The 13617-nt window shown below is 32.2% G+C and overlaps 1 protein-coding gene across 1 annotated transcript; it reads left to right on the top strand.

Annotated features, from left to right (window-relative positions):
- The first annotated feature begins 3643 nt into the window (after window positions 1-3643).
- Window positions 3644-6591, top strand: LOC120254246 (pollen receptor-like kinase 3). Its single transcript, XM_039262386.1, is given in 3 exon segments — window positions 3644-5075; window positions 5908-6071; window positions 6073-6591. Coding segments are annotated over 3 exon segments (2115 nt in total).
- Window positions 6592-13617: the final 7026 nt, after the last annotated feature.

Here is a 13617-nt window from a genome sequence, read left to right as displayed (position 1 = left end):
TCTTATTTTTTTTTAAAAGGTAATTGTTAAGGAATTAAACATGTTTGCATTACATTATAAACACATGCAAGCATTGACTCGTTTATGTAACAACTCCACCTTTGTAGCCTATTCTGTTTTGTTTATTGTTAACATTCAAACTTTCAAATGATGTACATGTACTCTATAAAAGACTCAATATACATCTCATTTTCTGTGGGGTTTCAATTTCATTTCATGGTATCAGAGACCCATACCAGCTCTTGCCTTGCCCACCCAAAGCCATGACCACCCTGTCGACAAACTCCAATACCACTTCTTCATCCTCCTCCTCCTCTCCTTCCACCCAAGCCATCAATGTGGCTAGTATTAAAACACATGTTCCTATTATCCTCGACCTCCAGACATCTAACTACTCAAAGTGGCGAACTCTCTTCCTCGTCACTCTTGGCAAATACAGCCTCACCGATCACATCAACGGCATAAATTCCCACCCTGAGGACAGTGAATGGGTGCAACACGACTACATCGTGCTTTCCTGGCTCTATGGCTCCATCTCCATGGAAATACTTGATATCGTCATGCGCGCCGACACCACCGCCTACATTGTCTGGACTGATATTGAAAGCTTGTTTCGTGATAACAAGAAGAGCCGTGCCGTTTTCCTTGAGGCCGAATTCCGCAGCATTGTCCAAGGTGATATGACAATGTCTGACTATTGTCATAAACTCAAAACCCTTGCCGACGCACTTGGCGACGTCGGTCAGGCCATCTCCGACGAGACTTTGGTTCTCACCATGCTCCGAGGTTTAAATGACCAATATGCCACGATGGCCACCCTGATGCCCATGCAGTCTCCTTTCCCAACCTTTATCCAAGCTCGCTCTCTCCTTCTCCTTGAGGAAACACGATGCAACAACCTTTCTAAGAATACTGCCGCAACAATCCTTGTCTCAACTTCCTCCTCCTTCCGTGATCGCAGCACTGGCACTCGTGGACGTGGAGGCCGTGGCAAGGACCGCGGTGGTCGCACTGGCCGTAATGGTGGTCGTGGCATGGGTCAACACTCGACTACCAAGTCATCCCAATGGACGCCGATGTACAATCCGTGGACAGGTGCTGTTCCTGCATGGCCGTATCAATGGCGTGCTTCGAGTGGCCCTGGTGTTCTTGGCTCGCACCCTTCACCAATGCATCAGGCGCATACGACACTTGCACCGGTCATGCCTGTCACATATCCGACTTCCGCATCAGTCCCCAATACCCAAACATGGGACCAATCTGCTCTTATCGGCGCCCTCAACAACATGTCCTTACAAGCACCTAGCGGCAACGACTGGTACATGGACTCCGGTGCTACAGCACATATGACTTCCGAGACAGGTATTCTCTCTTCTCCTTCACCTGTTCCTTCAAATTTTACTCGAATCCTTGTTGGCAATGGTGCTTCTATTCCCATCACTGACACTGGAAATCTCTCTTTTCCTTCCTCACACTCCCCACTCTTCTTACACAATATTCTTGTCGCACCAAATATTATCAAAAATCTTGTTTCTGTCCGAAAATTCACTACTGACAATCAATGTTCTGTGGAATTTGATCCTTTTGGCATGTCTGTGAAGGATCTACGGACCAAAAACGTGATCCTCCTCTACGTCGACGACATCATTCTCACTGCTTCATCAAATGCTCTTCTTCGTCGTATCATTTCTTCTCTGTGTTCTGAGTTCGCCATGACGGACCTTGGTGTTTTGCATCATTTTCTCGGCATTGTTGTTTCTCGTACACCTACTGGTCTCTTCCTTTCCCAAAGTAAGTATGCGTCGGACATACTCGCACGTGCTGGCATGACAAAGTGTAATCCCTGTCTTACTCCCATTGATTCTCGTCCTAAGCTTTCTTCTAGTGGGCTGCCTATACCTGATCCTTCTCACTACCGAAGTCTTGCTGGCGCTCTACAGTATCTCACATTCACTAGACCTGATATCTCCTATGCTGTCCAACAGGTGTGTCTTCATATGCATGATCCAAGGGAACCTCATATGCAGCTCATCAAACGCATCCTGCGTTACCTGAATGGCACACTTGATCATGGGCTGCAGTTGTACAAAAATTCTTCCACCACTGAATTAATCGCCTACTCCGATGCTGATTGGGCCGGGTGCCCTGACACTCGACGTTCCACCTCCGGGTATTGCGTTTTCCTTGGAGATAATCTTGTTTCGTGGTCCTCAAAGCGCCAAACCACAGTATCCAGGTCTAGTGCAGAAGCGGAATATCGTGCTGTTGCTCATGTGGTTGCCGAGACATGTTGGTTGCGGCAACTTCTCATGGAACTGCACCGGCCCTTGTCGAAAGCCACTATAATCTATTGCGACAACGTCAGTGCGGTTTACTTATCATCTAATCCTGTGCAGCATCGTCGCATGAAACACATCGAACTTGATATACATTTCGTTCGTGAAAAGGTCGCTCTCGGTGAAGTCCGTGTTCTTCATGTTCCTTCCTCTTCACAATTTGCTGACATTTTCACAAAGGGACTCCCAACCCAGCTCTTTCATGAGTTTAAGTCCAGCCTCAGCATTACTTCACCATTGGCTGTGACTGCGGGGGGTTGTTAAGGAATTAAACATGTTTGCATTACATTATAAACACATGCAAGCATTGACTCGTTCATATAACAACTCCACCTTTGTAGCCTATTCTGTTTTGTTTATTGTTAACATTCAAACTTTCAAATGATGTACATGTACTCTATAAAAGACTCAATATACATCTCATTTTCTGTGGGGTTTCAATTTCATTTCAGTAATTTTTCTTAAGTGAAAACAAATAAGTTTCTTTTTTCCATTTTTTAGGTTTATTTTTTTTTTAATGGTGAATTATAGCTTGAAATTGCATCATATTAATAGTGATTTTCCCTAATGTAATTTTGATCGAATTTATTCTTAATAATATCAATGATACCAATTGAAACATTCTTCCATACATCTCCTCATCTGTTAATCATTCTAATTTCATGGTATAATAAAAATAACCTTTTTAATTATTTCATATTATCATTGTATTCACAAATACCTTATAACCAACTATTTTATAATAAGATAATTGGTATTTCATTTTTCTCTCAATTTATAGGTGAAAGTTCAAATCCTGATTCAGGGTGATGCAAAATGGCGTTTGATCAATAGATAAAAGTTATAAAAAAACTTTTATTTAGACCCACCAATTTTTTACTTAATTAATATTACTTAAAACAAACAATTTCAAACTTATTTTATTTTTTTTTTGCTAAATAGTAATGAATACATACATACATATAATATTAATATTAATATTTTTTTAAAAAAAATGAATTATTAATATACTTATTTTAAAAAACTAATCCCCCAATCACATTATGTCCTCCCATCCAAAGTCAACTCATTGACTTGGTCAAAAAGTCAATTTTTATCAACCCCAATTTTATCTCCCACCACCTCGCCTCACCATCCCCTTTCTCCTCCTTTCCTCCCTCTCCTCAACCCCAACCTTTACCCAAAACACCCAAAAAAAAACATAAAAATAAAATAATAATAATAATAATAATAACAAATTCAAGAAATGGAAAGCCAATACCAAAATCCACGTCCAATCTCCTCCCATGCATTTGCCTAACCCTTTCATGGCTGCCCATGCAGCTCTCCTCATCCTCTTCATCCTTCTCCTCCTCCTCCATTCTCCGGCCACCTTCGCTGGAGAAGAACAACAAGATGAAGCTAAAGCTCTTCTCCAATTCAAGAACTCCCTCACCGTCTCCTCCACCGTCCTCTCCTCATGGATATCCAACACAAGCCCATGCAAAACTCAACCAACTTGGTCCGGTGTCTTCTGCATCAACGGCCTCGTTGCCGCTCTCCGTCTCGACAACATGAACCTCACCGGAAAACTCAACCCCTCTCCACTTCTCAATCTCCGAGGCCTTCGTGCCATTTCTCTAATCTCAAACTCACTTTCCGGCCCTCTTCCTGATTCCTTCTCTTCATTAACTTCTCTCCGAGCTTTATACCTTCAAGGAAACCAATTCTCCGGTCCAATCCCACCGGACTTTTTCTCCAAAATGACACGCCTTAAAAAACTCTGGTTATCCAAAAACCAGTTCACCGGCGCCATCCCCGGCTCCATCTCTTATGCAAAGAACTTGATTGAACTCCGACTCGAAGGCAATAAGCTCACCGGCCAAATCCCCGACTTAAGCTCACTCAAACTCTTAAAAGGTTTAAACCTTTCAGAGAACAATCTTGAAGGTGAAATTCCTGCTAGTCTTAGTCATTTCAGCGAGAGCTCTTTCGTCGGAAACCCGGGTTTGTGTGGTCCTCAGCTCAAGAACCAGCCATGCAAACCGAATAGCTCGGCGACAACAAACTCATCGGTAGAATTCATTGATGCTAAACAACAAAGCCAACCAGAAGAAAAGAAGAGCAATGTGGGCATATTTGTGTTAATGGTTATACTTGCTTGTGCCGTTGGATTTGCATGCATGTCAATAATTGCTCGTTCACGTACTAAATCAGATAGCTTTGAAACTCTTGGCCATGAACAAATGTTTTCGTCAAAAAGATCATCATCGGCAACAATGGCAACAACGGCATTAGCAGCAGCACAGTCATTACCCATGAGGACAACGGAAAGGAGTGCAGGAGAGGGAGCGGTAGCTCAGAAAAGACAAGAGAATGGGAATGGTAATGGTAATGGTAATAATAACGGAACGGGACGGGGAACAGGGAAAGGGAATGGAGGGGAGTTGGTGATGGTGAATGAAGGGAAAGGGATAATAAGGTTGGGGGACTTGATGAAGGCAGCAGCGGAGGTGTTGGGGAATGGAGGATTGGGATCAGCTTACAAGGCAGTGATGGGGAATGGGGTGGCAGTGGTGGTGAAGAGGATGAGGGACATGAATAGGGTGGGAAGAGAAGGGTTTGAGGCAGAGATGAGAAGGTTTGGAAGGATGAATCATGGTAATGTTTTGCCACCTTTGGCTTACCATTATAGGAAGGATGAAAAGCTTGTTGTCTCTGAGTTTGTTCCTAAGGGTAGCTTGCTTTATCTTCTCCATGGTTAGTACTGTTTCTTTCTTCATTTTTCTTCTTCTTCTTCTTCTTTTTTGACTTTATATTTAGAGAATTTTGCATTTATATTTTTGATAGGTTTTGTAGCAATTGTTGGAATTGTTTATTTTGTTGTTTTAAAGTGCTAATAGGAACAAAAAATAATTTTATTTGAAAAACTTATATAAATATTAATCCTGTTTTTACCTAAGACTATACTGGTTTGATAAAAAGAATACAGATAAACTATTGATTATGAATGGAAATAAAATATTTGATATTTTAGAATAATAGTTTTTATTTAATTTTATAATATGGATAAACTATATCACACTTACGTGTGATATTTTAATCATATATGTCTTCTCATTAACATGTCATTATAACATTTTAATACTAATTATAAACTTTGACATATCATCATTATAACATTTTAATACTAATTATAAACTTTGACTCTTATAATAGAAATAGAGAATGACAACCCTAGTTACATTGAAAATAAAGAATTAAGAAAAACTAGATCCATATTATAATCTCACAGACATAACTGATCTTGATACATATATATATATACATCTTTCCTTGTATGGACACATATATATTACAAAGCTTATTCATCTACTCCAATGTAACTATCCTTATCATCTATCTAAATACCAATATAAAAAAATTTCATTAAAAAAAAAAAACATAGCGTGAATATATCTACCATTTCTTAAAATATATCTACTTATTATAAATTTTATTAGAACTGTCTATATTTGGTTTTCCTCTATCAAAATCACATCAAATTTCAGTTCTGATAAATTATATAAATATGTGAACATTTGTTTTGTAGGAGATAGAGGACAAGACCATGCAGCATTAAACTGGCCAAGACGTCTAAACATAATACTTGGCATAGTACGTGGACTTGCTTATATCCATGCAGAGCTTGTCACCACTGACATCCCTCATGGCAACCTCAAATCAGGCAACGTTCTCATTAATTCCAATTTTGACCCCTCTCATAGCTGACTATGGCTACATCACTCTCATCAACCCTTCTCAAGCCTCTACAACCATGTTTGCTTACAAATCCCCTGAAGCCATTGAACAACGCCACGTGTCACCTAAATCTGATATCTATTGCCTCGGAATCATAATTCTTGAGATCATCACTGGCAAGTTTCCTTCACACTATTTAAATCAAACAAAAGGTGGTACTAATTTGATTGAGTGTGCTACTGTTGCTATTTCTCAAAATCAAGAAATAGATTTATTAGATCCTGCTTTAACAACTACTTCAACTTCATCAATCCCAGACATGCAAAACTTTTTACGTATTGGTTTAAGTTGTACTAAACCTAACCCTGATCAAAGACCTGACATTAAAGAAACAGTTAAGAGTGTTGAAGATGCTGGGATGATTGCAATAGAGAGATTGAAAGTAAAGACTAGTGCTCATAATCAACAAGAGGTTTTTCAGTTGCAAGATGTTACTAGTGAATTGATATCTATTGATACTGATGAGAAAAATTAAAGAATGTGGAGAATGTATCCTTAGCCATATTGTAATGTGGTAATTCTTTTTTTTTTTTAGTTCCTAGCATTTTGGAAAGATAATTCAAAGTTATATATATATATATATATATATTGTGATGTAGTATCACAATTGATTGAAGTCAAGAAAAAGTTGAATTGTTTAGAAGAGACTTGTTTTATTCAGCTAGTCAGAACTTATATTTTTCAATTGTTATTTTTCAGTGTAGTGTTTTTGAGTATTTATTTGTAATTGATTTGATTATATATTTTTGTATCTTGATGATAATTATGTGTATTTTGATGTCTTCATTAAGTTGTTTTTGCATTACATTAAATTATCAAGGCATTAGTTAATTCTCATGTAATAATATTATTTTATTTATAAAAGATTGGATACATCAATAGAAACAATGAAATTTATTTTTTTATAATATTAAATATAAAAAAATAATTTAATATTAAGATTTTAATATTGTAAAAAAAAATCACTTTGCTTCACCCGAATATTTTATAAAACTTTTTTTTTTTCGTTTTTAAGTTTATGATTATGAGATTTTTAAAAGGCACGAGTTCTAAATAGTTTAAAGTAAAGGTATCGAAAGCTTTAAAAAGAATAAACCTCTCTCCCAAATCCCAAAGAGTGTTATTTTATCTATAATATTCACATTGGAAACCACTTGATGTTATTTGGACCAACATGTGTTGATCTTTGGTTTTTTAGATAGTGTTATATTTGTTTATTACCCATTGATTTTATTTTTAAATTTATATAATTTTTATTTATAAAATTTTTTAATTAGTAAGTTGATTTGGATTTAGTTATGTGTAAACAAACCCATTTGTATCTATATCTTAAAAAAAATTAAAACAAAATAAATTTGAGTATATAAAAATATATTTATAAATAAATTTAAATTTCACCCATAAGAAAAAGTATTCACTCTAATATCAAGAATCTCAAATTTATCTATTTGAACATATCTTCAAAATTTTGAAGAAAATGTATACAAGTAATTATATGATTTACTAACATATACAATACTCATAATAATATTTTTGGATATATATGCAATTTGAAAAAAAAAATGAAAAAACAAATTATGCAGACCAAACAAAGATTAATTTTTTTCTTATTTAATTAATTATTAATGGTTAAAAACTTTTGCTTTGTAATATAAATTCATATTAAAGTGAGATTTATGTAGTGTTTGGTTAGATGTAGTTAAAAATGCAGTGGATTTTCAATTATAGTATAGTTGTAAATACTAGAGTTTAAAATGCAGAAGAGTCAAATATTGGTTGATTGTAATTGAAAATGTTGAATTTCAAAATTTTATGTTTGTTTGAAAAGATTTGTAAATCTAGATTTTGAAAACATATGTTTGGTTAAATTTTTATATAGATCAGGGACCATATTAAAATAAATATTAAAATAAGTTTAAATGTATAATTTACAAGTACATATCTTCAAAATAAATAAATAAATAAAATTACCATCCGTAAATCTTTTAAATATATTTTATATTTTAAACCTAATTTTATCTTTTTGGAGATTTCTCGAGGCTTACGCTTTATCTTCTCAATATTTTCACAAATATCTTTATTACTCTTTACTGTAAATCTTATCTTTTTATAATTTCTTTATATCTCAATCCATACGATTTTAAAACATATTTTTAAACATAAATGGTACTGATAATACTTCAAAAATTATAACATTTTTACACATTTTTTAATCATTCAGTCTCACATGATACGACTTGTGAGACTCTCTATTAAATTACAAAGTGCAGTTACAAATCCAAACATAATCCATTTGTAACTACTTTGAAGTTCAGAGATTTTGAAAAATTTTATAATTTCAATTACATGTAATTCTACATCCGGTCAAACTAACACACCCTTAGTTTTCTCCAATATCTCAAAATCTTAACCATGGTTTTTTTATAAATTCGGATTTAAAATTTATTTATTGTTTAAGTTGTAAAATTCATTACCCTATGATATATAAATTTCTAGTTATTATTGGTTCCCAATGTATAAGAATGAATTCATGCTATTTGGTTGTCATGTCGTGTTATCTATCATGGAGTGTAAATAAAATTTGCATGTTACATTATATAAATGTGATATCAAATAAAATAATATTCCATTAATTGAATAGAAAATGATATATATGTCCTTATAAACAAGTGAAATTATACATACACATACATATCGACAAAACTTAAATTATACATTACACACTACATGATTTTTAAGACATATCTTTATAATTAAACTCCTTATTTCCTTTCTATCTTATTTCTTTTATTCCTTTTTGGTTTTTTTTAAGATTTGTTATACTTTTAATTTTCAAACATTTTCATTTATAAAAGATTTTAATTAATAGGTTGATTTAGTTTTAATTATGTGTACAAAAACCCATTTGAATGTATATATCCAGAAAAGTTAAAATTTGAGTGTGTGCATATATATATATATCATACATAAATTTGGAAGCAATGCATACAAATAATTATATGATTTACTAGCATATATACTCAAATATTATTTTTGGATATATATACACACATATATAGAATTTTCAATAAAAAAAAATTGCGGTTGTCTCATTCTTAGCTTTAAGTCTTAATTAAATTTAAATACTTAAATTTTTCTTGACTTAAAACAAAAAGAAAAATTCTTACAAATATTGTAAATATAAGAATTTCCAAAGTGCCTTAGTTCTAAATTAAACCTCCAAATTGCTGAACTGACATGCACCACAATTGACCAAATATGTAGTCAAATTAAAGTGACTTAACTCCATATTTGAGAAGTTTATGAACAGCCAAGAAAAAATGGTTAACTGATTCTTCTACCTTGTGACAAAAAAACACATATCACAATTGGTAACATGTTTATATCCTCCTAATGTTTGAGATCATGGATATCAATTTTATTTTTTTAAACAAATTAGTTGAAATTTTTTTATTTTACAATCCCATCACATAATCTACTTAAAAAAGTACTTGAGGAAGCTACATAACTATATATCTAACATAGGAGTAGTACGTCATTATCTTCTCACACTAGGTTCACTTTGTCTACTTCTTCAAAGTATATATAAAACATATGGAATAAAAAACTATTATTTTTATTTTTTATTTAATTATTTATCAAACAATTTTTTTAAAACTAGAGCTATAAAAAAAAATTTATGCCACTTTTTGTTCCCGCCCAGCCAAGGATGGGGACGGGGAATCCCCGTTCGTGAATCCATCCCAGTCCCTGTGGGCAATGCTACCGCCTCCCCATACACTTATAAAATTTATTTTTTTTAAAAAATTATTTAATATCAAAACACCCATAAAAAACATAAAAATCATTCAATATAAAGCTCCATAAAATAACATATCAAAAACTTATAAAAAAATCTCCAAATATTTATCAATATATAGCAAATCATAAATATAAAACTTATACAGGTACAATCATACAATCTAATATAAACTAAAACATAAAGGAATAATTAGAAATTTTGTTTTTTTTCTGAGAGGTTTTGAGAAATATTTTAAGGAGTTTTTATTTTAAAAATTATAATGATAAAAGTATAATTAATTAAAGTAAATTAACCAGATAGGATCACGAGTTGGAGAGCACTCCCAATCCCCAACCCATTTAAGGCCCACATGGGGAAAAGAATTAAGAAATCTCCATTCTCATTGGACCGTGAAGATGAGAATTCTCATGCCCACTACCACCCTAGGTTTTCTCCAATATCTCACAAATCTCAACATGTCCAATATCTCACAAATCTCCTCACAAATCTCAACATGTCCAATATCTCACAAATCTCAACATGTTTTCTTTGTTTGTAAATCATTTATTATTTCAATTACAAAATCCATTATCTTATGTAATTATAAATTTCAAGTTGTTATTTATTGGTTTCCAATGCTTAAGAATGAGTTCATGCCATTGTTTGTTTTGCCATATTATATATCATGGATTCTAAATAAAATTTGCATGGTTTAATAATAAAAGTGTGATCTACCATAAAATAATATTTAATTAATTAAATGGTAAAATGACATTTATATCTCTCTAAAAACATGAAATTATATGTATATACATACCGCCGCTGGCAAAACTTAAATTTTAAAAGTATATATACTAATTATAAACTATGACTTATGTTATAGTGAATTGAGAATAATATACCTAGTTTATATTAGAAATAAAGAGTTAATATAAACTATATTTATATTAAAATCTCATCATAACTCTTAAAACATGTATTTCTTTCTTTTGGGTGGCAACTATATGGACTAATTATATACATTATATTAGGCTGCCTCTCATCTAGGTTGTCTCTAGATTTCAAACCTATAAGCGTTTCACAGTAATGATTAGATTTACATTTAATAGCTACTATCCATTCATGGTTATAATATCATACAATACTTAACTCTTTTTAATAGCACCAGATTAATATAATAACTAACAGTAACTCTGTATACCGTATCTACAAAATAACAACCATTAAATAACCATTAGATGATGATCTAATGTTTTCAAACGACCTTAGATTTTAAGAAACTAAGGACATCAACAGGATATTATACATATACATACATATGGATCTTTACAAACAAATAACTACGTGCATCAATTACATTGGCGCTAATATAATAAAATACATAAAAGTAACATCTCTAGACCCAACTTAATTATTAATAAATGAATATATATATATTTTTTTCATATAACGTAGATAAGCAGGGTTAAGGCATGCACACCATCGGGATTGACTATTTGACTGATGCACACTCACCCAATATACGTGGAGATAGGGTTTCAAGCTCATTCTCATAACTAAAGGCCTTTTTTTTAGCACCGTTACATCATTATAAATACTGAGTAATTTCACAGTGGGATCAATACTATTAGACCAAAGGGTGTTTGGTTATATCTACCATTTTTTGAAATGACTTTTTAAAAAATAAATTTTTATTTAAAAATGGAAACAACCATATTACATATGCATAAATTAAAAGAACAGATGATTCATTTGGTTTGTAGGACATAGAAGACTAGACCATGCAACGCTAAACTGGTTAAAAACTCTAAACACTGTGCATTGCAAGATGTCATTAGTGAATTGATATCTATAGATGCCAATGAGAAAAAGAATTTGGTTAATGCATCCTTAGCCATATTCTAATATGGTAATTCTTTTTTAGTCCCTAGCATTTTGAAAACGAATGAGAAAAAAAAAATTCAAAATTATCAGATTATACATATATATTAATATTGTGATGTAGACCATGTCATATCACAATGGGAAAAAATTGTATTGTTTTAAAGAGACTTATTGTTGTGTAGATTGAGAACCTAATCAAATGGGAAAGAGTGCAGGGTGTATGCAATACTCTCACACACAGAAGATAATCAACAATGACTTGAACTGATACTCTTCAGTTCACTGCAATTACATTATGAGATCCATAAACAAAAAGCTTATAAGCTTACACACATACTCATAAAGCACAAGTGTTTATACAGAAGATTCAAATTTGAATATTTGCTTATAAAAGATCAAGCTTTTACCATTAATTTTTTTACCATTAATTTGGACAAAGAGTTTTGGTCTTTGTTTTTAAGATAGTGCTACATTTGTTTATTTTTGATTGGTTTTATTTTAAAATTTTAAATAATTTTTATTTGTAAAAGATTTTAATTAGTTTGTTTATTTGGGTTTAATTATGTGTATAAAGCCACATTTCTATGTATATTTCTAAATTAAAAAAAGTTAAAATTTGAATGTGTTTGTATATATATACATTATAAATACATGTATTTTTCAACCAAAAAGAAATGTATTCACCTATCTAATTTTAACATACTTAAATTTATCTATTCTAATATATATAGAATTTTCTAATAGGCAGGGAATTTTGAAATTGTTAATTTCATTTTATGACATGGATTAAACCTTAATTAAATATAAATTTTTAAAACCTTCTTTGATTCCAAGAAAAATATTTTTCACAGATATTTCAGGTATAAAAATACGTATGTGACTAAAGAAGAAGTTCAAAAAATTGTTTATGGTTTTTTACTAACCTTGGAACATTTATTAGAGAACAACAACCCCCACCACCTTGGCGTTGAATAAGAAAAATTTAACAAAACCACTAGATGTGGTAACCATCCAGAAGAATTAATAAAAAGAACAAAGAACAAAAGTAAACAACAAAAACTACGAACCAACAAGTATCTTCCACATTCCTTACTTTGGAAAAAGCTCTAGCCCGAATTTTATCACTGCATCTCCTCCGATGTTGGAGGTCCACTAGACTCAATTAGCACAAGAATCTAAGAATTCCAGGCTACGAAGTATGGTCGGCATGGGTTCTTCAATTCTATCTTCACTTTGAGACCTTCTTCGAAAGATGAGAAGAGTATGCAATTAATTTTCAAAATAAGACAATATGCAGGCATGATATTAACATTAAAGATATGATCATTTTTAATAAGTCAAATATTTTAAGCTATAATGATTAAAACTTCTAGTTCGTGGAAGACACTCCAAAGGCTGTTCATAGAAAACGGTGGGTGTACAAAATAATTTAATCAAGGAGTTCTGATTACTTTCTCTGCACTAGATTTTAAATTATAGTTGCTTTATATAATTTTTAAAAATTATGTAAAGCATATTGAATAAAAAAGCATTATTTTTTTGTTTTTTTATTTAATCATCCATTAAACAATTCTTCAAGAACTTTTGATTTGTAAAATAACTTCATTTGAAAATAATCTTCAGTTTTCTCCAATATCTCAAAAATCTTAAATTCTCAACTATGTTTATATATATATATATATATATATTTCTAATTAATTATTATTTAAATTAGAAAATCCATTCCCGTTGTTATTTATTGATTTATAATGCATGAGAATGAATTCAGACCTTTATCAAAATTCAGACCATTTGGTTGTCATGTCATATCATATATCATGCATTCTAAATAAAATT

Source organism: Dioscorea cayenensis, unplaced genomic scaffold (genome assembly GCF_009730915.1).
Source record: "Dioscorea cayenensis subsp. rotundata cultivar TDr96_F1 unplaced genomic scaffold, TDr96_F1_v2_PseudoChromosome.rev07_lg8_w22 25.fasta BLBR01000392.1, whole genome shotgun sequence".
NCBI classification, from domain to species: domain Eukaryota; kingdom Viridiplantae; phylum Streptophyta; class Magnoliopsida; order Dioscoreales; family Dioscoreaceae; genus Dioscorea; species Dioscorea cayenensis.
Note: the sequence above shows the minus strand (reverse complement) of the source record. Positions and strands in the feature narration are given on the sequence as shown.